This window comes from Brachyistius frenatus, unplaced genomic scaffold (assembly GCF_029030835.1).
Source record: "Brachyistius frenatus isolate BFR_SWC_R1_liver_20210118 unplaced genomic scaffold, ASM2903083v1 Contig_94, whole genome shotgun sequence".
Classification (NCBI taxonomy): Eukaryota; Metazoa; Chordata; class Actinopteri; family Embiotocidae; genus Brachyistius; species Brachyistius frenatus.
Window position 1 is genome coordinate 611,304 of NW_027210693.1, and position 27,069 is coordinate 638,372.

Sequence of the window (27,069 nt, forward strand, 5' to 3'; positions counted from 1 at the left end):
TAAATAAAAATATGAAATTGAACCAGCCTCAGTGTCACATGGTTATTAAGTCAAGTCAAATTCTTCATTCAGGCGAGAGCTTTGGCTTCTTTGGTTTATGATTTTGTCCGGCAGACCACACAGGAGTCTTTGTGACGGCAAAGTCAATATGAGGGTACTGAATGCAAACCGTTCTTGATTCTATCAAATCTATTGAGCCCTTTTTCGACTGCCGGTACCGAGTTTGCTGGTTTTGGTTTCCCACGGGGCAGAATTTGTGGGTAGTGCCGGGTACTTGGTGCTATTCGTTTGGGTTCACCTCCATCAAGCTGTGGCGATGTTAAAAGGTGACGTGAAAACACTGCAGGTCGCTGATTGGTCAGAGAGAATTGTCACAATAACTTGCGTCGCTGCGTGTGCGACGCGGGCCACCCTGAACAAACCCGCCGTTGTTAACCCGCCATGCTACTGCAGCAGCCTCTTATTCTTTTTATTGATTTATTACAATTATTACAATTTATGGCAGTATGCAAAACTACGATGCGATCAATTGAGGAGCTGCTGACGTTCCTTCGTTGTCTGGTTGTTGCCGCATCCTCCACTATTCATGTTTGACAGTTTCATGGGGCGTCACCATGGTAACAATGCTGCATTGAGAGGGTACCCAGCTATAGTGGAAAACAAAATCCAGTAGTGCCTGAGAAAGGGCTGCAGTGCTTCCAGTTTGATCTCTTGATGTCGTGCGTTGAGGTTCTCCTGCTGATTGACGACTCTCTACCTCTTTTATAGAAGTATTTATGTACTGTACATGGTACATAAACCAAACAACGAACAGACGTTTCTTGAAATGCTCTCCTGGATCTGTCCAAAAGCAACTAAATTCACCTTAAACCAAGTGTAAAAACACCTATTTGTGTTTTCAGGAGCATCACATTGAAGTCTCCAAGAAAGTCACTGTAAAACACTGGTGGGATGCTGCTAGCTGTTTCCCTTCACTTTCAGTCTTTTTGCTAAGCTAAGCTAACTAGTTGCTGGTTGTAGCGTCATATCTCTGACAGATATGAGTGGTAAATCATCTGATCTATCTGTCTGCAAGAGAGCACATGAATGCATAGTTTTTTTTGCTGCATGTTGCATAAGGTCCAAGTAGTCCAACCAAAGACGTTCCCAAGTTATTAGAGCCCTGAAGACGTGGGTATGTAGACGAGAGGACTAGAAAAGAAGTAATTATTTGTGTAGCAGAAATGTTTTTTTTTTTTTTCATCTGTCTTACCGTATCAATCATCTCCCAACCTCTCAGATTTATCTTCATGTGATTGGCTTCCTTCTGTGGATTTTATTTATTTAGTTTGTCTGGCAGATATTGATTTTACAGGCCAAGACAGATCTGTTATTTTACTCAGGCACCAACTGTACAATGCAGTTAGTACATGTAGCTATGAATCTTTTTTTTCCCCTTCGTCACTGCTCACTCCGACCCTGTCTTACCTCTGCACAGTAAACAACCCCAAAGAAAAATCAGCTTAAAAACTCGACTGTCACACATCGCTTCCATCTCCAAATATTAATACACTTAAGTGCTCAGTCTGTCTATCGTGTCTTATTGTTGCCTGTTTCTGTCGTAGCTGCAGAGGCAGCTGAAACCAAGGCGGAAAACCACCTCGGGGGGGAAAAGTTTACGGCACAATGGCACCCACTGTGTTGCTGGAGCTCCCACTTCCCGAGAGAATTTCATGCCTTTTCGTCTCTATTGTATTGATTTTCATGCCTGAAATTCTCTTGTTCTCAAGGAACAATATAATGGACGCAATTTGATGTAAAGACTGGCTCATTTTCGGCGCGGGGTCGTCGGTAGGTTACGGTTAGATTTGCACGCTCGAGTAGGCCGAGGCGCTGCGTCTCTCCGCGCCGACTCTCACCTGCTTCCAGCTCTATTATCGGAGGGCCAGATGGTTGAGCAGAGGTTTTCACAAAGTGACATGGCTCTCCTTGTTCCTGTGGTGCCTGGGTCACCTTACCATCGGCTCCCATTTCAGGTGACAGCAGGAAGATAGATGGAGCAGGGGATTCTGGGATGGGTAGTTCTTGTTGGGGTTTTTTCCCTCTAGATGTTGGTACCTTTTCCTCAAGGTCTCGGTGAGATTGTGTTGACTACCAGCGCAGAGTGACTCCAGAGGCAGAGGTCATACCCAGATCAGAGTCTACTGAGTGATCCAGAAAGCGCGGCACTGGAGACCCGTCTGCTGACGCTCTGGTTGCTCCCTTGTGACACAGAACTCATTAATATGACAGATTACCACGGTAACGCCGGGAGGTCGTTAGGCTCGGCGGTTTTAGGATGAGGTCACAGCAAGAGACGAGCACGAGAGCAGCACAAGAGCAGCACAGAGACTCGCATTTAAATACCAAAATAAACACTCGGATGCACCTACTGTCAGTCCCTCCTACAAATCTTGACTGGAATGAAAACGGTGTTTTTTTAGTGGGCCGCACCGTCAATGGAAAAACAAAACAAAAAGAGATATAAATAAGAGACAGAGACGACTTATCATGATCTTGATGTCTGCTAGAAACCAGTTTATCTATCTTTAGTGAGAGTGAACGAGCCTCACCTCAGGGAAACACTCACCTGTACAGTTGCTTTTCTCGTGTTTATACTTTACTCTGACACCGTTTTCTGTTTTAGCTCAAATCCCTTTCAAGCCACTGGTCTTTGACCAATTCACAGGAAACCCTGTCACATATTAGAAGACAGAAGCGGCGAAGGATAAAAAAAAATTAAAAAAGAAAGAAACAAAGCAAAGATAAAGGTAAGACATCATTTTAAACTTTCCTGGTTTCATGGAAATCTTCAACTACTTTGGTCCAAATGGAAATATCTCATCCAACTGTTGAATGGCTTGCTGGGAAACTTTATGAAGACATTCATGGTGCCCAGAGGATAAATTCCTTGACATTACATGTACCAACTAATCCATGGAATATCTTAACATGTACTTGATGGTTTGGCACTTTTCATCCATTCATTTGATCCCCGACGTTTCTTCCAGTGATATCAGAAGTGTTACTGTTGTTGTTTTGAGGGAAATTTCTCCACAACTGTTTGACGGGTTGCCATGAGACAGTCGATATAAACATCCATGTTCCCCTCCAGATTAATTGTAATAACTTTGGTGTTCCCCTGATGTTTTATCTAGTGTCATCTAGATCAATGGCGCGTCTGCATATCTCCTGTTTCACTTTAATGGCCTTTACAGAGTCACTGAAGCCTCCAGCTACTTTGATATGTCACAAACTGAATAATAAAGAATAATAAAAGAAATATGGCAGTAAAATGTTCCCTGACAGGTAAATCCTGTGAAACGTCTATCAATCGTCTTATAGACATGAATCCCTTTTTGAAAGATGTTTTAACCAAACCCTTTGACAAAAAGAAAATCTCATACAAAAACATGAAGTTCAGATAAAAAATAAAAGTTCCTATTGAGAATAAAACACTTCTTCAATGAAAAGCTAACGTTCTGAGTGAAAACCCTGATTTCTGGTTTAAGTATTTTCATGTCTCTTTATCTGCTTCACGGCACTTTTTAATTGCTTGCAATAGTTGGCTATGTATTCATTTTTAACAAGTACATGTGTGATGGGTCGGTGTGTAAAAAGAAAAACATTGATGCATCACAATGCATCAGTCTGACTCCGATCTATGTGAAAAGTTTGGATCGATTCAGAGTAATTAATATTGTATTAAGGTGTTTCTTTTTATTGACTGGTTGCTGTCTGCAGGTTGTGAGCTTCATACTGAGCTGCTGCTGCCTGAAGATGCAACTTTGAACTTACTGTATAATGTAAGATCTACAAAAAACATTATTCAAGACAATTTCAGTTGGTTGAAGGGTTTGGTTTTGTTTCAAATAGCAAAAACCTGTCAAAAAGTTATTTTGCACGATATCAGCTTCCATTACAATGTGTAATTTAAAGTATTGACAGAAAAATGTTTTATTATTTCAATTTCATGCTACTTTTCTCTGCATGAAACAATTAGCTGAATAATTATGTCGTTATTGGAAATAATCTTCAGCTATTAGAGGTATTTTTGCACGCAAAAAAAAAAATCTAAATATTATTTTGCTCCTGCTTCTCATTTGGTTGGTTTTACTGCTTTTATTGTCTGATATATAATATTAAACTGAACATCTTTAGATGTGGGACTGTTTGTGCGACAAAATAAGTATTTAATGACATGATGTTGGATTTTAGAAACCACACTGGGCATTTTTTTTTTTATCTTCCTGTTATTTCATACACTAAGAATGGAATAATTGGAATAAGAAACTCATCTGCAGATTGATTTATGCTGAAAATTATGGTCAGTAATTTTTCTGTGGACACCTGCGCTGCTGAGGTGATTTCCATGATCTTTCCTCCTGCACTCTGAAACGTAATATCACCGGCCATTATTTTTCTTTTATTGATTTGACACCGTAATATTTCACTGTATGAATGCATGGCTTTAGACCTTCATGTGCCACATATCCAGATGACAGTGGCAGCTCATTATTTTGATGTCAGATTATATTTGACTCATTTTCACTTTTTGGGTGAATCTATTCAATAGGACAAATCTGGAGTGGATATTCTGACCTAGAAAGATAAGTCATTAACTTCCTTTGAGTAAGAATAAGGGGAAAAAAAAACTTTAACCTCTAACCATTCACTGAAAAGTCATCTGGCTATAAAAAAAGATTAGGACAGGTAGACTGCGGTAAAATATGGGTCACACAGCATGTTGGAGGACTTCACACAGGACTTTGCTTTGCCTCTCTCTTATTCATTATGGTGGAAGCGCCGCTGGAGATTTTTTTTTTTTCAACACAATAAGACAAGAACAGAAACACATCCAGCCTCTTGCTTTTTCACCCCAGGATTAAAAATTTTTTAATCACGCAATGACATTTACCAGTGTCTGCATTTTTTTGCTCTTTCCTGACAAGATATCAGATGTACAAGTGGTGAAAAAAAAAAAAAAGTCTCTTCTATCTTTTTAATTAAAGTTGTCTTATTTTTTATCATTCTTATCTTTGCAATGACCCGCTCCCTGTGGGCTGTCTTCGCCCTATTTCCAGCTCTGCAATTCACACAGAATAAGCTTCTTTAATTGCATATGCATGACCCCTTGTCTGGAAGCAGTCACTGTGTCAATAAATTATAGTAAAGGCCAGCATGGCTATCTGGAATATTAATCAGCCTCCTTCCTGTGTAATGCTGTTTTACCCCATTGCATGCCCTATCTTGAATTAGCTCTGCGGGCCACTTGATAGACCTTAAAGAGGTTCTTAAAGCAATAGTTCAGCATTTTTTTAAATTCACTTATTCAGGTTTTGGCTGAGAGATTAACAGCTTTGATTCTTTTAGCACAAAGACTGGAAACAAGAAAATACTGCTGATTGTAGCCTAAAATTTATCAGACAGGAGAGCGTTGTCAGTGTTCTCTATTATTCTACCGTAGAGCAAATAAGAATACGCAAGTGTCAAACTATTATTCCAACATTTTTCTGCTGGTTTATGATAATAAAGGCCAATACAATAATAAAAGCATTCACATTCATAGAACTTAAAGCTACAATGCGGGACTTAAATATAAAGGAAAAAGGTAAAACGTCTGTTACACCCTCAAATGAGTCCACTCAGTGCTTCTTAAACCTTTTCACCACCATGTAAATCTCTGTATTTCACAGAATATCAAGTTTTAAAATCTGGTGTCCGGTGAGACATTTCTGTCGTGGTCTAAGGGCGAAGCCTGCTCACCAGAGACTTCAGGTTTAAACCTTATATACTGACTGCAGTAGGTTTAAAATAATTCAATCATGCAGTTCTTCAAGACTTTCCAAATGTCATCAGACCAAATGAATCAAATTCTGATTGTGAAATGAGTCATTTGATGCAATTTTTCCACCATTTCACAGCCGCCTGCAGAACTAGTGAGTGAGTCGGCCCGGGTGGACACTTTGATGTAAACGTGTGTCGACAACATGTTTTTGTAACAGAACTTTATCAGATTATCTATTTACTAAGAAAAATTCAAGTTGAAACATGTCACAGTAATGCAATATAAGCCATACCCTACACAGATACTTGTGCAAGAAAGAGCAATATTTTAAAAGACATAAAAATGATGAATGTAAGCAATAAATAAGAAGAGGGTGATATGGAGAAAATCCCCCATGACAGTAATTGTAATGTAGTTTTACATGGTGTTGTCAATATATATTGTGATGCAGTGCATCTTTCAGGGAAACAAGGTTGAGAAACAGGGAAAGGAGGGACAGGAGGGCCTTTTGGGGGGTAAAACATCAAATTAAATCTGTGAATAATCAACATATTAATATAAAACGCATATAAAAAGGCAGTTAATGGGAGAAGCTATTAAGCAGTTGTGCTCATTGATTTGCAACATTGCCCATAATGCCCTAATACAACTAGAGATATTACAAGGTGAGATACCTTGATAGAGACTCCAAGTCAAAATCTGACAAAACCAAGGGATTGTGCTTAAATTATGAGTAAATGAGGAGTGTTTTTCTTTTTGACTGAATTAAAGTCATCTGACCTCTATACAAGACTCATCAGATTTAGTTTCAGTGACTTTTTGAAAACAAATTTACGTTTGATCTGTCTGATGTTGAAGAGTAGTTCTCATCATATAATTTGGATTTGGCACAACAAAATGACCAGTGCTCACTTGACATACATACTCGTTTTGCACAAAAGAAGTGTGGTGAATCATTCCAAATAACCTTTTGCACGAATAAGATATGATTACACAAGAGGCACAAGTTTAACACTGTAATATAATTTTATAATCCTGTGAGGAAGGTGAATAACCCTGTAAAAGGTGTGTTTTTACAGAGTGCAACATAAAATTCGGCCTCTTTCACCAACCCAAAAATTTCCACTGTCCCAAATATAGGCTGCATGATAATATAGCATTATTGACCCAATAAAAGTCCACAACAACAGGATGATACGCCCGTGCACCTGAATGCACCATTTAATATGATGCTATTTTCTGATTAATAGGAGGTATGGTTTGATATAAGCAATTACGTGTCTTGGCTCAAACACAGTGACGCTAAATGTGTAATAAAACCGAGTCCTGCGCCTTTATGCGGGCTAAAATGCAGACAGACTCTTTGAGCCAGACTGAAATGGAAAACTGTTAGATAAAATTGGCTACTTCCTGGAGTCTGGAGTCACACACACAAAAGGAAGGGCAGGGAGATGTAGAGAGAGGGGAGGGGACAATGTGCGTCTGCAGCCACTTCCACAATCCCTCTGACAGACCTTTTCCCTTGACTGATTGCTTCCAGACTCCCCCTTTAAAAAAGCGGCGCAGGGGCTGCTGCGTCGCGGTCCTTCTCGGCGCCAGTGGGGGATCCTGGGACAATGCGGGTATGAACTATTGACTATACCCACATCGACACACACACGCCTCTGTCCCCCATCTCTGCCATCATCATTACCAGACAGCCACCCCCACTGCCACCCACCTGCCCTGCAGCGACAGTCATATTAACATACACCTCCACATGCACCTCCTCCCCTGGATTGCAGTCTGTCGAGGAAACGAGGAGACACAGCATGCATATTAGAAAAAAAAAAAGAAAAAAAAAGTTGATTTCTCCTGCATTCATGCTCATATATTACAATGTGGCTGGGAGACGCTGTAGAAGGTCTTCAGAAGGGCTTCAGTCCCAGATGTTGTGAGACTCTTCTTCTCTTGTTTAAAATGAGATTATTTCAACAGATTTACCGGTTTTTACAATCCAATATGCACCATAATAAGTTGAATAAGAGAGCAGTTGTGAAACCAAGAAGCCACAGCCTTCGTCATTATACTTTTATGTATAAAGATAAGAAATTAATAACAAACTGTCACACTTAAACGACAGCGTTTGTTTGTTTATGTCTCTGCCTCTTAAACGACTCATAATACACCAAATTGATCAAATCAAACCACCGCGCCTGTCATAATAAATATGGATTCAGCTCATAAAGACAATAATAAAGTGGGCAGATCCTGTTACAGACCTGTCAGACAAGAGAGGAAACTGATCCTCAGCTGATGGACCAGTTCTGCTGGATAAATAAAAATGGGTGGAAACTGCTGTGTTCATAATTAAGACAGACAAACTGCAAGGACACGTGTATTTGTCCCACCTGGAAGCCAAACGACCAGAGGGCGGCAGCAGCGCGCTCCCATCTGCCTTTCGGACGTGGGAACTTGGGCTTTTCCTCCCTGAGTGCCGTCTCGCAGACACATTTTGTAATAGACAGTCCTAAAACCCTATATCTGAACCAGCTACAACTCCAACCCAACAGCTATCCTGTTAGCTGACCCACTCCAATAAACAAATAGCCTACACATGTAAGACCCAAGCAAAACTATCCTGAATAATGATTTTTGTTGTTGTTGTTTTGTTTTGTTTTGGTAGAAACAGAAAAATCTCATTTTTCCGGACTGTTGCAGACATATTAAAGTGATTTCCATCCCAGTTAACTCCAACATTCAGCACGGAGGTCTGGTTTAATGTGAAAAGAGTGCTAATAAAGCAGAAAATAGGCCTACCCCAGACAGCAGAGGAATCAGGCACGAATAGCTCTAAAATTATGAAAAGCTGTAAATCTCATAGTTTTCAGGCCATTAAAGCTCCTTGAATGTGGCCTGTGAAAGGAAAAGCTTTAATAAGGTACAAAGGGCATAAACTCCTTTTTTTTTTCATTGTTACCATTTATTTAAAATGAATTTAAGAGAACTTCATTCTTCATTTGGCCTAAATGTTCAAGTTTTCCACCCTCGTCCTAATTTTGTAAACTTCACTCGGTCCACTTTTTTTTTTTTTTTTGGGGGGGGGGGGGGAGAGAAAACTTTCTTTTAAACATTTACGCGTGTTTGTGTGCGCGTGCATGTTCGCGTGTGTGCGTGTGCGCGCCGTGGGCTCTGCTTGATCTGTTGTTTGCGCAACACAATCACATTTCTTTTAAGCGACAGGGTGTCTAGACACCCACGTGACCGGGCGCGTCAATGCGCACTGGAGACTGGAGACGGAGCAAGGGCACCCAAACCATCCGCCTCATTTACAGAGAGCCTTCCACCCCCCTCGAGATCACTCGTCGGCTCGCTTTCTCCCACACTCAGCCCCGGAAACTTCGTGTGAGATACGAGGTTGGATTATTTTATCTGAAGGGATTCGGCTACTAAAATAGGTTACGAGGCTCGGTGCGTGGACGCTAACCGAGGGTCTCTCTCGTTTTCTCTCTGGCTTTACAAACGCAACTCAACTCAGGTTAGAGATTCGGTGCTGGACTCTTTGGACGAGGCTCATTCCAGCCAGCAGACCACATCCTCTGCAGACGACTGACATATTCAGACGATAACGGATAAAAAGCCTCCGCCGGCCCGGTGGAGAGCCCTTCTCTGGGCAGTCGGATCAAGGATTTTGTGGATTAATGCTCTTGAAGACACGGCGGCGAGCTTCAGTTTTCATGGGATAATTGCGATAGCGTTTAGGCTTAATTAGGCCCCAGTCTCTCTCATTTCCACTGAAGCTATAGTGCGCATAGACCGAGATTTTTGACCGTGTTTATTGGCTGAAAACCGGCACTGGGTATGTTTTAAAGGGGTCAGTTCACAGCGCTGTGGGCTGCACATCACCAAGTGAAAATTGTACCACGTCCAGGCTACATGCAGCTGGCTTGTTTCTAATTTTCCTTTCGCTATATATATATATATATATATATATATATATTTTTTTTTAAATCTATAAACTGCGAGAAGGTGATGATAAATGATCCCAGGAGGAATCGCGAACTGTCCCATGAACCCTGACTGCTTTTCGGTGATCTAGTCTGCAGAAGGCAACGGAGACTGGCGTATGCTACAGATTTCCTCTGCTTATCCAGCTCCCAGTTTTTCCACCGTATTTTCTCAGGCAGCTTGTCATTGCCTGGACTCGGATCCCGGAATCTTCATGATTTGCGGACACCATGCTCGTTTTTTAGCCGGGAAACCCTCTTTTCGTCCCGCATGTTTAGGACCAAACGATCGGGGCTCGTCCGGCGACTCTGGAGGAGCCGTGCGCCCGTGGAGGGCGACGGGGAGGCGGATAGAGGGACGCATGGCTCCGGGGGCTGCTGCATGGGCAAAACGACAAAGGTGGCCAAGTCCAACGCAGGGTCGGAGGCTGAATTGAAAGCGTTGACCCACTCGATACTGAAAAAGATCAAAGAGAAACAATTAGAGGTGCTTTTGCAGGCGGTGGAGTCCAAGGGGGGTGCCCGAAGCCCCTGCTTGCTCCTGCCCAGCAAAGTGGACACCAAAGTGGGTCAACAGTCTTACTCTCTCCCCATGCTGCTCTACAAAGTGTTCAGGTGGCCGGACCTCAGGCATTCCTCGGAGCTCAAGAGGCTGTCTTGCTGTGAATCCTACGGGAAAATCAACCCAGAGCTCGTTTGCTGCAACCCGCACCACATGAGCAGACTTTGTGAACTCGGTGAGCTGGATTATTATAATAACCTCCTCTTTTACAACAAATGTTCTGAAATTGTATTTTATTCTCTGGTGGTGGGGCCTATTTTTAAATCAAGTACAAATTCAGATACTGTGACACTATGTCAAAGAATTACCAGACTCCTAAAGGGCTAATTAGCCTAATTCAAATGACATCACCTCTCTTGGCACAGCAGTTGTCTTGAGTTTCCGTCAGGTCAAACTTGACCGAAGCGTGCCAAGTGGTCCTCTTCATCTTTTCTGCAGTGTGGCGTCATTAAATTTCAGTTTGACATGTTACATTGAAATTACTTCATATTTTCAAATTTAATATCTCAGTAGATCCGTTAATTAGACCTCAACTTCCACAACGTGCTTTTTTTGGCTCTTTAAAGGCGCCAAAGCACTTGATCTGTTTGTTCCAACTTCATCAGAGCCCCACTTTTCAAACAAACAGCCTATCTGGTATTTCAACATTTCATAATTGGCATTTCCAAAGTACAGCGCGACTCAGCCAGGGCTTTACAGTCTTTCCACGGTGAAGTTTCCAGGGTCCAGATCTCTCTGTGTGTGTGTGCGTGTGCGTGTGTGTGTGTGTGTGTGTGTGTGTGTGCTTTGCTTGGCGTCCCGGGCCAAAAGAGGCCCGTATCTCAGTTTGTCCTAGACGCTGATAGTGGCCCTTCTGGCGCCAGGCGGCCCCCTGTTTATCTGCCTGCCAATGAAAGGCAATAGCCGCCCGGCCGGCCTCACTGCCTGCCTGTCCAGGCGGAGCTGACAGACCCTTTCCCCTGAAGAATGACAACTTTTATCATTAAGTTTAGATCTCTCCCTTGTTTTTTTTCTCATGCACTGCTTCTCCCCCCCTTCCACACAGAGTCTCCTCCTCCTCCATATTCGCGCTATCCCATGGACTATCTTAAACCACCAGGTGAGCTTCATGTGCATACATAAATACATGAATTAATATATATATATATTTTATTGTCTGAGCTACACAAACATCCACATCTTAAAGGCCATCTTGTATTCATGACTGTTTATGTGTTGTCTGTATGGCTGACATTACATATGCATATAGTCTTGCACACTACCTCTGCAGTGTGTGTGTGTGTGTGTGTGTGTGTGTGTGTGTGTGTGTGTGTGTGTGTGTGTGTGTGTGTGTGTGTGTGTGTGTGTGTGTGTGTGTGTGTGTGTGTGTGTGTGTGTGTGTGTGTGTGTAATGGCTCCATGTAATGTTGTGATAGCAGTGGAGTGGCACGCCTGGCTGGCTGGCCAGTTCTAGCATGGCTGTCAGCCAGGGCAAGGCAGTACAAAGTTGAGATACCAGCTATAGACTAACTGGCACATCCCCGGGGGCAGCGTGTCTGTGTGTATCTGAGAGGGGGGGCGGGGGATTTTTTTTGTTTGTGTGTCCATCTATCTATCTATTGTGAATGGCAGCACAGAGAGAGACAGACAGCGGCGTGTCTGGAGCCAGCCGGCCTTTATCAACTGGAATAATCAACAGATTAAGGTTGAGGGTTTTTTTGTGTGTGTGTGTGTGTGTGTGTGTGTGTGTGTGTGTGTGTGTGTGTGTGTGTGTGGCAGGGGTTTGTCACCATCCCACTTCTCTGTTCAGATGTTTTTGTGTCAGGGAGTGAGAGAGAAATTACCTTTTTTTTTCCACACCTAAAAGCATCAGTTAACGTTTAATAAAAAAAAATGTTGTCATCATGTTTTGATCCTGGCGGATTGTTTTCTCCCTCCATTTGTGCCAGACTCCACATTGTGCTCTGGTTTGTCATTCGTTTCCCCCGGTCCCAGAAAAATGGCATCGGGTTATGTCGTTGTCTATTAAGTGGGTTTTGAAGTGTGTTAAATTTCACACTAGATAGTGCGAGACAGGGTAGCCAGAAAACGAGACGCACAACAAGCCCTCAGTTTTTAAAGTTTTTCAACCTCTGCTTTTGTTTCTTCGCTCACCTTCTGTCTGTCAGTGCAAAAAAAGCTCAGAGTTCAACAATGACCTGTCGGCGGCCGACTGGCAGCCAGTCAGTTAGTCAGGAGAAGGAGAAAGTGGCTTTCAGTGAGTGGAAACAATAGGAAGTCGTTGCAGCTGCAGTTGCGGTTCTTCAAAGCCCCCCTTTCCTCTTTCTTTGTCGTCTTTATTTACCAGGCTCCAGCAATACTGCTGTACTTGTAAAGCCTTTCCGAAACCTTGTGCAGATCCAGAAGTGATCTAAAATGTTGGAAATTACATAATAGACACTTAACTGATGCGACGTCTGTCTCAGCGCAGTGTCTCTGTATGAGTTCCGCTGGAGACTTTCCAGCAACTAAAGGAAACAGGAAGGTAAATAGGAAATGCAAGCTGGATGCAGACAAAGGAAATGATTATACAACTCGTGTTACCACCCCGTTTCCTCGCTGGAATAAACTGGAATAACTGTTTGATAATTAAATGTTGCCAACAAGAACAAGTGAATTAAAATATCGGGCTTCTTAACAAGTCGAGTTTTTAGACGTGGAAAAAATTTCAGCGTGTCTTTCTTTACAATCATATTTCATCGGTATTTCAGTGAAGAAGTGCAGCTGGCTGTTGTTCACCTGTTGTGCTGTTTCCTCATTTGGTTGCATTCAGTCAGTGCAGCTGCAGTTGTGGTTAATCAAAGGAGACTCTGTCTGTGTGTCTCCGTATTGGCGAAGGACACACACAGTACAGATGAGCCGACCATGCAGAAAGATCTTTTTTTTTTTTTTTTTCCCCTACTGCCGCAGGGAGCTGTCAGTCATCAGCTCCTTCCCATTACTGGACGTTATCACAATTTTCTAGACTGTATTTGCTTTATATTAGGCCGTGTTAAATCACTGTAACATTCAGAGAATCTGCATAGTTAACTTTTAAAAGGGGATCGGATGCTGTAAATATCTGCATGAAGCGGAAGAGCGATGGTTTTACGATTCCAGTGGACAGGAAGTGGGATTATACGTGTCGGGGCGCCTGTCCGCTCCGGCGGCAGCAGCAGCGGTCAATATGAAAGCAGCCCAAACATAAAACGCTACCTTGTTTCAGCTCTGGGGAATATAAATCACACACTGTTTAGCTCCTTTCTCTCTGATGCCCCCTCAACCCTGTGGTCAGCTGTGAACTGTTGCCCGGGAGACCAGGGCAAGGCTGCTGGCAGCCAATGAAAGCGAGGCAGGCTGGGTTATGCCCGTGCATCTCGTTACCGTGACCACAGCAGCACGGGCCGCGTCCGGACGGGGCAGGGTGGAAGAGGGGGAGGGAGGGGTGAAGGGCGCGCAGTGAAACCGCTCTGGTCGCTGCTGCAGCTCCGCTCGGCCAAACAGGAGGTCAGAGACGAGTTCTGTGAGCCGGAGTGTGGAAACACCATCAGAGTCCTCCTCACCAGATGTGGAGAGGTTTTTAAAAACCCTCAAATTCTGTCAGATAAACGGGGATTTCTCTGTGATCAAACTGCAACGGTCGCATGCATGCGGCTCGCAATATAACAGTCAGGAAAAACCTCACTTTAGCATCATTATTCAGTCAGAGTGGAGGTGACCGCCGCCACATACTGAGGTTGAATGGATGGTAGGTGTAGCGCAGAGTTGACGCGCAGCAAAAGGAATGTATCACTAGTGAATACCGATTCTCCAGCAGCAGCAGCAGCTCTGCAGCAGAGCGAGCCCGCTCCCAGCGATGTGCTGCTCCACTGGGCGCATGCAGCGGTTTTGTTAAAAGCTTCATTCAGGTGTCATGTTGAAACTAGTCTACATTACAAGTCTTAGTGGGAGTTCAGCATTCAAATGCAAAAAAGAAGGAGCGGGAGAGAATGAGTAGTTTTCTTCTCTCGTCTGCCTGCTACTTTGCCATAAAGAAGATTTATAGTAAACAGCTTTCAAGGCCTGTCTAAGCCCTGTCTGTCTTTTTGTTTCTGCTCAGGCAGAGTGTACCCTGCTCACATTTTAAATTCCAAGGCCGACACGCACATACAGTATATCACTTATTCGGAGGTTATTTCTGAAACACCTTTGTTTGCTGTTGGCGTGAACGCTCTACTTTGAATGCATCAAAGTCTGACTTTCCCAATTTGACAATGGCTGTGACATTGCCTGTCTTCAGGAGCTTGAGGACAATTATCAGCCAATTAAGGCTCCTATCAGTCGTCTAATGTTTGATCTGCATTTGGTTATTGAGCCGGGATCAAAGTGTCCAGCCCGAAACGCTCGCCTCAGTCATTAGCAAAAAAAAGAATACAGCTCTCTAGATCAGCAGCTCGTCTATGCAGAGAAGCAGGGCTAACGTTCCTCCTGAAGCGGTGGATTATGGGGGATTATCGGGGTGTAAGAAACTCTCTGTAAGTCTTATGTGTGTGTGAGAGAGTGTGAGCTTCGTCGTCAGCATCTTCATTAGGCATTGATTTCACCGGAGTGATTGACGGCCTCACAGCTGCTGCTTCGTCGTCTCCCCTCACACATACATGCAAACACACACAAAGACACACACACACACACACACACACACACACACACACACACACACACGCACACACGCTCAAGAACGCACACAGTGCTAATTCAAAATCTCCCTCTGTCTCCATTAGATTCTCCAGACTCTGGACCTTCATCCAGTGATACTGGGGGAACGACATACTCGGCCCCTGTGGGGCTTTCAGGTAAATATATTTATATTACCCATTTTCTTGTCCTCTTCTACTCCTCCATATTATTTTCCTCCTCTGTTTTCTTTTCCTTCTCCTATGCATTCTTCCTAAAACACACATTCATCTCCCCTCCATGCTTGTGATGATGAGGCAGTGATTGTGGGGGCCCCTGCTTCCCCTCTGTAATAAAAAGCCAGTGAAGGAGGGTGGCGTATTTCTCCCACATCCACATAAATTCCTCCTGCCTGGCTCTTTGAACAACGATCCTCTCTCTTCTCCTCTTTCCTCTTCCCGTTCCCTCTCATCTCTCTCCGTGCTGTGTTGTAGTGGAAGACAAACACGCCGAACTCTTGTTTGGAGAAGAATGCGTTCTTTGCGTGTGGTATTTTTGGGTCACACACACACACACACACACAAAAAAGGCAGGTTTTAACTGACATTTGAGTGTTTGTTTGGGTGTGTTTGTGCGTACAGGGGATGTCTTTGTAGACGGGTAACTCTCCTCTGCGCTCTGTGTGGATAAGAGTGAGACACAGGCGCCTTTCTTTCTCCCGGCTCTCATGCAGGACGTGTTTCGGGCTTCCTCAGCTTTTCTCCCATAATCCCCTTTGGCAGGGTTGCCTTCCTTTTACCCATCGCCCTGTCCGCAGACTGCAGAATAAGATGGTGTTCATGAGAGTTTACTCTCCGCTAGCCTGAGATTGCTCTCTGCTTTCCTTTTGCCTCAGATGGTTCTCATTACTGGGCCTTTAAAGCCTGTTTTATGTCAGTTGGTGTTTGCTGCCCATTTTCCCCCCTCCTTTGTTTGGTGGTAGAGGAGGAGGGGGGTGGGAGGGTGGAGGGTTCAGCCTGCCTGCCTGTATGTGTCCATAGATGGGGGAAGAGATGGGAGCAGTGCTTACAGGAAGAGAAGGACCAGAAATCCTCCTTTCAGACCATCAGATGAACACTAAAGTCCTCCCTTTACACATTTTCTTTCAAACTGTGAAACCCTAGAAGTGGAGTCTCAACAGGCGCCTCCCTTACTCTTTCCCCCCTCCCTCGGTAAGAAGTACATGCTACCCCTCCTCCCTCTTGTCCACCTCCTCCCCTGCTTTCCTTCCTGGCGAAGATGACATGGCAGTGGCAGCCAGCGCTTCAGTGAATGGGCCTCCTCAGTAAAAGCAGTAGAAGGTAGAAAGGCTGGGGCGGCGGGATGGCCGAAGCCCTCATGATTTCCCTAGCATGCCAAGAAAAAAAAAAAGCGAATCCATTCCTCCTCTCTCTCCTTCCCTCCCTCCTTCACTCCCTACTTCCCTTCTTTGCTGCCTCCCTCTGGGGCCCTGACAAAAGAAACATGGCTCTCCCAGAGGCCCGCTGCTGACCTTCTAATTCACTCACTCTGCCCTTTTTATGTTCTTCTGGAGACATATTTACAGAGAGGAAGAAGGAAGAGAGAGGAGGGTTGCACTGAGGTGAAGAGAGTGGCAAAGACTTGAAGTCAGGGAGAGCTTTAGTACTACTTTTTCTGCATTGTAGTTGAATAATTAAGTGATTGTAACCTTTTTAGAAAAAAAAATAGAGTGGCACTGCACCTAAGAAAGAGCAGAAAATGAATTTAAAGAAGTCTAAAAACAGTTCAGACAGAGTTGAAGTTGAAGTTCTTCCTTCTCTGTTTATCCATCTCTGAAAAAGCCCGGACCATCCAGGCTGGAAGGAGTTAAAGTGAACTGCGACAGCGACAAGCGCAAATGCAAACTAGGCTGCCTGCCAGGCTACCAGCTCCAAAGCTCCTCTCGCTGGCTCACGTCATCAGCTTGGAACAGAGCGGAGAGGAAAAGGAGGAGGAGGAGGAAGGGAGATGATGGCTGGAGGCCTGGAGCTTGGTGTTGGGGTGCTGATCTTGGTTTGAGCCGGGGTGAAGACTCAGCTCGGGGGTTTGGGTTCACCCAGGAACTGACATCAAAAGATAGATTTTGAAATGGAGATCAGGTCGGGGTTGAGAGGGCTTGGGACGGTTGGTTATGAATCAGTGGGGTGTTGAGGAACTTGATAGAGACCGTATCGTGCCTTTGGTTGAGTTTATGAGCAGCTCAGGTAGCATTCATGTCGCCAGCCATCCATTTTTTTTTTTTTACAAACTTAAAGAGGCCTGGAACGAGTTTTTGTGAGAGTTTTTAAACCCTCAGATCGTCGTTGGCGGAGTTGAGTCCTTGAATTCTCGACTTTTAAGACCTTTGTAAGTTTGATGAAACTGAAGTGTGGACTGGAGGACAATGTGTTGATGTGTGTAGTCGGGCTGGGTACCACTTTTCCACAATTTCCTCATGTTAGTGCTGCTGCGAGTTTCGAGGTGAAAACAATACTTTTAATTTACTCATTTGCACGTTTCTCCATCATAAAAGAAGCCAAATTTAAACACAAGTAGCCAGTCGAGAACCACGTCCCGAACAAAATTGGCCAAATTTTCAATTGAGTCTAGAACTATCTGAGTAACGTATAAAAGGATTGCTGCCAGCTTTCTGTACGTTATTCTAATTATTAACAGTGATGATCAATACACGACTACATTGTGCGTGCCAAACTCTTGGATGTGTAGCACTGGTGTGTGTGTGTGTGTGTGTGTGTGTGTGTGTGTGTGTGTGTGTGTGTGTGTGTGTGTGTGTGTGTGTGTGTGTGTGTGTGTGTGTGTGTGTGTGTGTGTGTGTGTGTGTCTGTCGGCATGCCTGTTGGTGCCATTGGGGACTGACCCGGAGTGCCTGTGTGTAAGAGGATCCGGTCGGGCCGTGGTGACATGTATGTATACACACACACACACACACACACACACACACACACACACACACACACACACACACACACACACACACACACACACACACACACACACACACACACACAGGCAGATAGAATGACCTGGTGCGAGCCCTGGCGCACGGCCGACTGTCACACAGGCGCTTCCTCCCACTGCAGGTTAAATTTAGGCTGAGTTGTATTCTTATACCACCAGCCAGTCACCTCACTCGACAGACAGTCGGCCAGCCCTTCAGTCAGTCAATTAGTCATCCGGTGAATCGACTGGAGGTATAACCTTCATCAGGGGCTCTGACAGAGATTAAATTTAGTCTTGGCACCTCGGCTCATTAAATCAAACTAGTTCTGCTGTCATACGGGCCCCAAAGAAACGGCCCATTTTTGGTGCAAACCCAGAGAGAAAAGGCCTGAGTGGTGCTTTGATTTTGTTACGAGGTATCTTCAGGGAGCAGAGTTTTAAATCGCATATCTATTGCCAATCTAATACCTGAGACACTATCTTTGATTTTTTTTTTTTTTTTTTTTCTTTTTGGGAAACTTAACTTCCAACAATTAAGAGCTCAGCTCAGAAACAGAGCACCCTCAGTCTGCCTGGTCTCCCTCGGCATTCCTGCCTTGTTTGGGTTAGCAGGGAGAGGAAAAGGGCTGCACAGGATATGACCTCATGTCTTTGAGGAAAAGGCGAGCGGACAGGGAGGCCTCATCTTGACGGAAAACAAACACTGGAGTGCACCGAGCAGAAAGAAGGGAGAAAGGAAAACAAGAAAGATGGAAATCGAACATTTCTTTTACTTCTAGAAAAGAGAGAAATGTACGAGCCGCCTGTTACAGGTGACACCTACAGAGACACTTCAGACAAAAGGAACCCAGTTTCTGTTTAGCTCGATTCCCTTTTTGTTGTTTATTTTCCTTTGCTTTGCTTGAACAGTAAGAGGAAGGAATGAAGAGGGAGAGAAGATGGCGGCTTTGGGTGGAGGGAGAGATGGCCGGCAGCTCTGCTCTGTTCTCTGTAATTTGGAGGCTGCGTGTTAGCCAGCGAGTCGAGCAGAGCAGAGCCGGGCCGCTCCGTGCCGGGCCAGGATCTCTCATTACTCCCCACTTCCTCTCCTTGCGCTGCAGCCAAGCCGCCTCTTGGCAAGGGACTTAATTTTGGTTTTGGCCGTCCTCTGTTCCCCACCCTGTGTCATTATGCTGCACAAATCGAAAACACAGCACACGGAGACAGCAGAGGATGGAGAGAGGGGAAAAAAAAAAAAAGAGAGAGGAGGAGGAAGGAGGAAAGTGTGCCGAAGCTGCATGGGTTTTTTGTTTTTCGGCTTCAGATGCTTTAAACTGTCTTGTAGCATTTACAGTTGAAAACATTACCTTAGCATAGCCCGCTGATTGAAAGGAAGGCTATGCAGGTTTGGCTGCCAGCCAGAGCTGGAGGGAAGCCCAGAACAAGATGAACATTGTTTTGGTTCGCAGTCACTCTGTGGAAGTGGATTTTGACATTACCTCAATGCATGAAGATATGAAAGAGAGGCAGAATGTGTGAAGGGGAGAGAGGAAGGGAGAGAGAGAGTCCCCCTGCTAGCAGGATAAAAAACGGAAATGGAAATAAGTGGAGACACATGCCTGTAAACCTGTGTGACTGTGTGTGTGTGTGTGTGTGTGTGTGTGTGTGTGTGTGTGTGTGTGTGTGTGTGTGTGTGTGTGTCACATTTCCAGTATGCCACACAGTGCTGCTGTCTCCACCCTCCTGACTGCTCATTCATGTAGTCAGTTTGTCTTTTGTGTTCTCACAGTGGAGGGGTGCATGCAGTGTGTGTGTGTGTGTGTGTGTGTGTGTGTGTGTGTGTGTGTGTGTGTGTGTGTGTGTGTGTGTGTGTGTGTGTGTGTGTGTGTGTGTGTGTGTGTGTGTGTGTGTGTGTGTCTCTCACTCTCTTTTTATCTGAGTGACAGACAGCTCTGTCAGGTGCCACATCTCTGTCACAGACTGCAGCGCACACACACACACACACACACACACACACACACACACACACTGAAGCAGAGATACATAATCATTAATAACAAAAAGCTCAGACCACATACAACTGGCTCTGCTGGTTGTCTGCTTCCCTGTTTGGATGTCTGTATTATTTAGTTCCCACGGTGTTTTTGTGCCACAACAATGTGGGTGATTGTTCTGTTTGTCCGTTTGTCTGTAGCACCGTCTGGGTGTGTGTGTGTGTGTGTGTGTGTGTGTGTGTGTGTGTGTGTGTGTGTGTGTGTGTGTGTGTGTGTGTGTGTGTGTGTGTGTGTGTGTGTGTTAAGGGCTCTGAGATACAGATCCTGCGGGTAATCTGACTTGTGTGCTCGCAAAACTGAGCTGATGACATCATTACAGCCTGCCTGGCACCCTGGATCCAACTAGCTAGTGTTTATTTGTCCTGTCACCCTGGGAAATCTGGGCTGCAGGGAGTGGTTGTGTGTGTGTGTGAGGGTCAGCATGATGAAGTGTTGGAATAATAACTCAGCAGGAGTAGGAAGGAGGTGTTACAGGGGAACAAAATGTCCTTCAGTGAAAAATAAGTGTTTAGCTGTAATTTAGTTCAAATGTGGATCCAGATGGAAGATGCTGCCCAATCAATTATAAAACGTTCCTGTGTTTTTATCTGAGACCGAGGCAAACACCATGCCTGAGTGACATCAAGACATCTGGATCATGTAATTATGGCAGAAACATCCACTCAGAGAAAATTATACCGTAGATGGAGGCATTAGGAAAGCATTTCTCCTCCTTATCTCCTCCCGGTCGTGGCCGGATGGTTCATGTTAGAGATGGCGTGTCTGCGACTCATTCTCTCTATCTGTGTTTCTGCGAGCAGACAGATTCTGAAGATAGCGAAACTGTGCCACTCCCCTCTATGGGTTTCCTGCCATCAGGGCTTATTTAGGTTTCCTGAAATAGGGGGGAAGGACTTTACATCTTACTTAACCTGCCACCCTTAAAGCGGCACTTCCGCTCTGTAAGCGACTAAACCCACCACCATCCGGCTAGTTTATCTGCCTGGCGGTGCTGAAAAAGATGTCATTTCCTCATCGTACTGTAGCTGTAGTTTATCAAACGATGTTCTTTAATAGCAAATTAGGCCCACCGACACTTTTAAAATAGATTCACTGCCCGATAGACGAAGAACTGTTTGCTCGTTCGTGACTTATCTTAAAGGGGACCAGCACTTTATTTACAGATCTTTGGGAGTACACCTGCATATGTAAAACAGTAGTCTAAAGCCTAAGGTGGCTCCAGGGGGCGCTGCGCTCAGCTTTGGTCGGCGTTGAAGAGTATGTGTCAAAAATCCTTGGAGTGTGGATTTAAAAGAAGTGAGCTTAGCAGACTTTCTGCTCATCTCTGCTTGAGGCTATTGGCTGGCGTTGTGTACACCTGAATCTCCAAATTAACTGGATTTGATCTTAATAGGACTTTTTTTCACTGACCATCCTGAGTCCTACGTTGTTATAGGAAAGCAATGCCACCTCAGTCTCTTAATGAAAAAAACAGCAACACACTTAATAAATAACATAATTAGGCTAAGTTAATGACATTTTTATTACTGGTTGCATGCTCTGCTGCACAACCAATAACCAATCCCAGGCAGAGTCATTACCTTTCAAAAAAACCAACAACAAACAGACTGTGTACAATCTGTGGCTTAAACCAACAAGGCTGTGATGTTGACGTGCCACCAGGACAATCCTCTCTTCACGCCAACAACGTAACAGAACAGCTGACCTTTTTCTCTCTGAGGCCTTCGCCTGTCATTAAAGTTTCTTTCCGCAGAAAGAAATTGAACCGAACAGACGACAATCAGCCCTCGACAGCCTGCTGAGGAGTCTTAATTTGTCGACAGTTAACAAAAATAATAAAATCAGTGCGATAAAATATTTCTTTGAACAAAGAGAAGGACATGCAGAGCTTTCACTGAAGAGGAAAAACACACGGGGTTGAACATATATACGGCATGGCAGAGAGAACAAAAGGAATGCCTCCAGGCTGACCCTTGACCTTTGGAATAGACTTTCCCCGGCATCGAGAGGGGGTGTTGACTTAGAAAATAAGGCACCATGAAGAGCCCTTCCTCCCCCCCTCGAGCTGTTTCCTTCATGTCTTCCTCATTCCTCTCTTCAGCTGCTCTGTGTGTGTGTGTGTGTGTGTGTGTCTGTCTGTCTGTGTGTGTCTGATGACGACAGGGTCATTACACATCTGAGTTGAGACAAACACACACACAGAGCTCTCAGGGATCGATGCGAGACGGCTCTCAGGAGCCTCCTCACTATTTACCGATGTTGAAAGTCTTGTGCCTCAGAGCTGGAGGTTAAAAAAATGGCGTGCATGGCGGTGTAAACATGTTTCTGTGTGACTTCTAAAAATAGTAGCTACCTGGTTCGTGCGCGTGTGTGTGTGTGTGTGTGTGTGTGTGTGTGTGTGTGTGTGTGTGTGTGTGTGTGTGTGTGTGTGTGTGTGTGTGTGTGTGTGTGTGTGTGTGTGTGTGTGTGCACACTTGTGTGTGGAGTCAGACAGAGGTAATGATTAACCTTTCCAGACTGTGTTTCTGGCCCTAAGAGAAGTACCCAGTCTGCCACCCCGCCCGTCCTCCCAGCCGTCCCTCCTCCCTTCAGCCGAGTCCAATTGTCTCAGCTAGCGTGGCGTGGACCATTAAAAACCACAGGGGAGCTAACACCCTGTCCGTTTGCCAAATTTCTCCTTGCGCTAAATATTTAGCATCGCACAGGAGGTTTATTTGATAACAGATATTTACAGTTTTCTGGTATGTGGCAGTAGATCCCCCCCCCCCCCCCCACGCAGAGCATAAGCTGATCATCCATTAAATACCAAACAAACAAACACAGGAGCAATATGCTGTTTTAATGGCTAATAGCCACATTAGCTCGTACCACATGCTTCTTGTAATGTCTTACATTGTAAAAACTGATTTTAATAAGGGCCTGTTATCGTTAATATCATCCATTATCGCTCCAGTATTTTCCAGCAGTACATCTTTGATCCATCTACCATTTAGCTCTCTTCAGTGCTTTGCTTTGTAGTGAACCAGCAGGGAAAGTCCTTTTTTTTGTTGTTTTTTGTGGATGGGGAGGAGGGGGGGTTGCATGTGGACCCCAAGGGACAAACCCAGAATGAGACAGACCAGCAGCAGACAACGGCCAGGAGCCGAACAGAAAGGGTCTGGGGGCGACAGATGGCCCCGGGCTGCCAGCGAGCCAGCTTATCTCCAGCGGGGAGAAGCCCCGCCACACCAGGCTGCAGGGCTGAAAGGTCGCCGTGTAGACGAGCAGGTGGGGAGGCAGACAGATACACAGGCTAATGCTTCCATAGGCAGACGTCCAGGGGGCCCACGGACAGATGTACAGACAGACAGCTCCCTAAGCATTCAGGGGGGGCCGGAGCGGGACAGATGCTCTGATGACACCGCCTGACACCGCACACGCACCTATGGGCGAAGCACCTGAAATAGTGTCAGACTGTAACGCGAGCTGCAGACGCCTCACATGCAAACACACGCAAACACACGACGCGTTAAAAATTCAAACTCAGTTAAATGAAGCCTTGCACTTGTAACAAGGTATGTTGATACGGGGGCCACTCAAATTATGTGTGTTTATATGCGAGTGTGTGCGCGCGCGCGCGGCATTACTCATGAGGTGTAAGCTCATCTGCTGTCAGGACAAGCTGTGAACACACTCTTCACAAGGCGGCGCCCCACAGACGGAAGAGCGTCTCGCTTTCTCCCTGCTGATACACTGAGCAGAAAAAAGTTTGGGTTTGTTTACCCGCGAGGGTCATTTCAGCTGGACAGAATACAGCAGAAGTCTGTGGCACAAGGGGCTCGCGTTGCATCATGGGAAATGTAGTTTGACTCACGGGACGGGCTGAAAGTCACAGTAACTCCTCTGATTACCAACTTCACCCTTGTCTCAGGCACGATGAGACTTGTAACGCAGTATTTTTTACAATTAGTATTTAAACTTAAATATATGAGAGTAATTTGTATACTTCCTACTCCACTTCTTTACTAGCTGACCGTTTTCTGTCGCCCATAATGTATCCCCTTGTTGTTTTTCTATCTTCAACTCTTTGCTTTTATCCCTCCCTCTCTTTTTTTTTCTCTCCTCTGTGGTTCTCACTTACCACCAGTCTGAGTTTCTGAGAGGCGACGAGGGAGGGGAAACGGGGCAGTTAGTGTAGTCCTGAATAGCAGGGTGTTTTCAGGCTGCAATGACAGGCTCAGACAGGCAGCCGCTCTAATGACCTCTGACGCCAGGCCCTGTCTCTCCCAGCAATAACAAACACACACACAGGGCCCCACAGGTGAGCTCCGCCAGCAGGCCCACTGTCAGCTGTTAAGAAAGCCCAACGCGTCCTTCTCCTTTTTAATCTCGGCTGTTCCTGTATGTACATGTAAAACAGAGCGGAGAGAGCAACGCTGGGTCAGGGTTGGAGACTGTCTGACATCAGCCGGAGACACAAAAGACACTTTCTGTCTCTTATCTCAAAGATAAATGCTCCCCCCCCCCCTCCATTGAGTCCAAAGTAGATAGCTGGGTACTTAGTTTCCCCCGGCACCCCATGAGGACGGATTTACGATAAACTCCCCGAGGCTCGGCTCAGACCAACTTCAAAGAACACAGCCCCTCTTGTTTTATGGAAGGCATGCTTTCAGTTTTTTCTGGCCCCTTCCCTCTCCTCCTCGGTTTCTGTCTCTCTTATCCCAGTGTTGTCTTTTTCGTCCTTTTTTTTTTTTTTTTTTTTTTTTACCTCCCTGCATCTAATGAAGGTTAATGACAGGCCGGGGTAAGTCCGCCTGGGCCGGCAGAGATCCTGCTGCATTAACATTGCAGTTTGTCTCAGACGGGACCTTCCAAATTACCGGTTACATTCACAGCTACTGCCAGATGAAAGAAGGTGTGGGGTGGGGTGGGGGTTAAATGGGAAGGATGGATGCTGAATGGGCTCTGACAAGGGGCTCTCATGTACTCTATATATTCCCCTTCCAAGCTTTCGCAACCTTTGAATGTCTCATCAAGGCCGGATTTTTGTACACGTGAGTAAGGAAGTGAAGTGGAAAAGACGGCTGAACCGTCGATAGGAGTTGCAGCAATTAGGTGATGACCCTCAAAGCTCAGGAGACACTTAAATGTCAGGAGAGGAAGCAAAGTTTGAAAAAGTAACAGTCCAAATATGTGAAAAGCATTCCTTCTCCTCCCCACCCCACCCCCTCTTTCTTTCCTCTCGCGCTCGCTCTGTCTCCCTCTACTTCCCTTGCGCCTGACTGGCTCCCACTCTTCTGGCTGGGAGTAGCTGGGAGCCAGATTTCTGTGCAATAGAGATATGAAGGGGGAAGAGGGACGGTGCAGGAGGCACTCTAAAGGGGGGCGAGAGAGGGAGGAGGAGGAGGAGGAGGAGGGGCAGTTTGGAAACTGGAGCATGGCCAATGCTACACTTCTTTTACGCTCAGGGGAAACTTTAGACTGGAGAGGCCGAGCTTGTCAACGATTCAGACACCAGGGTTTGAGAGTTAACGGCCCTGCCTCAGCTAAACATGGCTCATGTGTTTCTGCGAAGAAGGTCTTGTCGCTGTTGAAGTTGACTGCGGCCTCATCTTTGTCAAACAAGAGCTCGGAGACCGTTTCCCTTCAGCAGGGCGAAGCTTGTTGCTGAGAGATGATCAGGACGGTCGGTTGACGTCAGCACATTGTTGGCCACGCCGCTACAAAAATACAGCGAGCCAGACAGAAGATAAGCATTTAATGCCTACATAAATATTGTACTGCGTGTGGATACTTGCCTGCCAGTGTCTCTGAGTTGCTTTTCTTGTCTGAAGTCCAGGAATTCCAACACGGTTTTTCTTGTGTGGCAGAAATCGAGGATGACGGTTTAGTTTTGGCTCTTGACTAAAGCAAAGTCTCCGTTTCCCAAAACAGGGGAAAGGACTAAGTTGTTCAGAAGTAGTCTGGTAAAAACGATCACAAGTCCCTCACGCACTCACCCCACCACCCCTCCCACCCTCCTCTTTTTCTTTACTTCTTGACTGACATATTTTACTGTTTTAATGTGAACCTGTCGTCAAATCTAACCATCACCGTCTCCGTCTGGTTTCTCCTTCAGATTCCCTGGCGTTGCAGGAGTCTGGTGAGCGGGCCCATTGGTGCGTGGTGGCATACTGGGAGGAGAAGACACGCGTCGGGCGCCTCTACTCAGTCCAGGAGCCCTCTCTGGACATCTTCTATGATCTACCTCAGGGGAACGGCTTCTGCCTGGGCCAGCTCTGCTCCGACAACAAGTCCCAACTGGTGCAGATGGTGCGGGCCAAGATCGGCTACGGCATCCAGCTGACGCGTGAGCCGGACGGGGTGTGGGTCTACAACCGCAGCTGCTACCCCATCTTCATAAAGTCGGCCACACTGGACAACCCGGACTCGCGCACGCTGCTGGTGCACAAGGTGTTTCCCGGATTCTCCATCAAAGCTTTTGACTATGACAAGGCCGGCAGCCTGCAGAGGCCCAACGACCACGAGTTCTCACAGCAGCCTCGCACGGGCTTCACGGTGCAGATAAGCTTTGTGAAAGGCTGGGGACAGTGCTACACCAGACAGTTCATCAGTAGCTGCCCGTGCTGGTTGGAAGTCATCTTCAACACGCGATAGCAGCAGCCTCCCTCTTCTTCATCCTCACCTCTTCTGCGCCCTCACAAACAGACTTAACACCCACTTTCCTTTTTTGTTCCAGAGGTTCAAACACATGAAAAAAAGAAAAGGATTTAAAAGAAGAAGAAAGTATAAAATTCTGACGGACTTTGTTTAATAAATGACTAAGATTTAATTAAATGAGAAGCGAAAAAAATGTATTTTATGTTATATATATAAATATATTATTAATTGTAAATATGAAGACGTTTTATATGCATCATTATTTATGTATTGTGCAATGTGTTGATGAGAAAAAGAAAATAAGATGCACTTTGCTTAATATAAATGCAAAACAAAGAAATGCCAAAATAAAAAAAAAAATACAAATAACATTTCGTGTCCGGTCCATCTGTGGGGTCGTGTTTGGTTTCACTC

At 45.2% G+C, this 27,069-nt stretch overlaps 1 protein-coding gene across 1 annotated transcript; it reads left to right on the forward strand.

Annotated features, from left to right (window-relative positions):
• The first annotated feature begins 9,799 nt into the window (after nucleotides 1–9,799).
• Nucleotides 9,800–27,024, forward strand: smad7 (SMAD family member 7). The gene is made up of 4 exons (XM_069710789.1): nucleotides 9,800–10,529; nucleotides 11,400–11,453; nucleotides 15,112–15,183; nucleotides 26,114–27,024. The coding sequence occupies exons 1-4, from the start codon at nucleotides 10,064–10,066 to the stop codon at nucleotides 26,650–26,652; spliced, it is 1,131 nt and encodes a 376-aa protein (XP_069566890.1). The 5' UTR covers nucleotides 9,800–10,063; the 3' UTR covers nucleotides 26,653–27,024.
• Nucleotides 27,025–27,069: the final 45 nt, after the last annotated feature.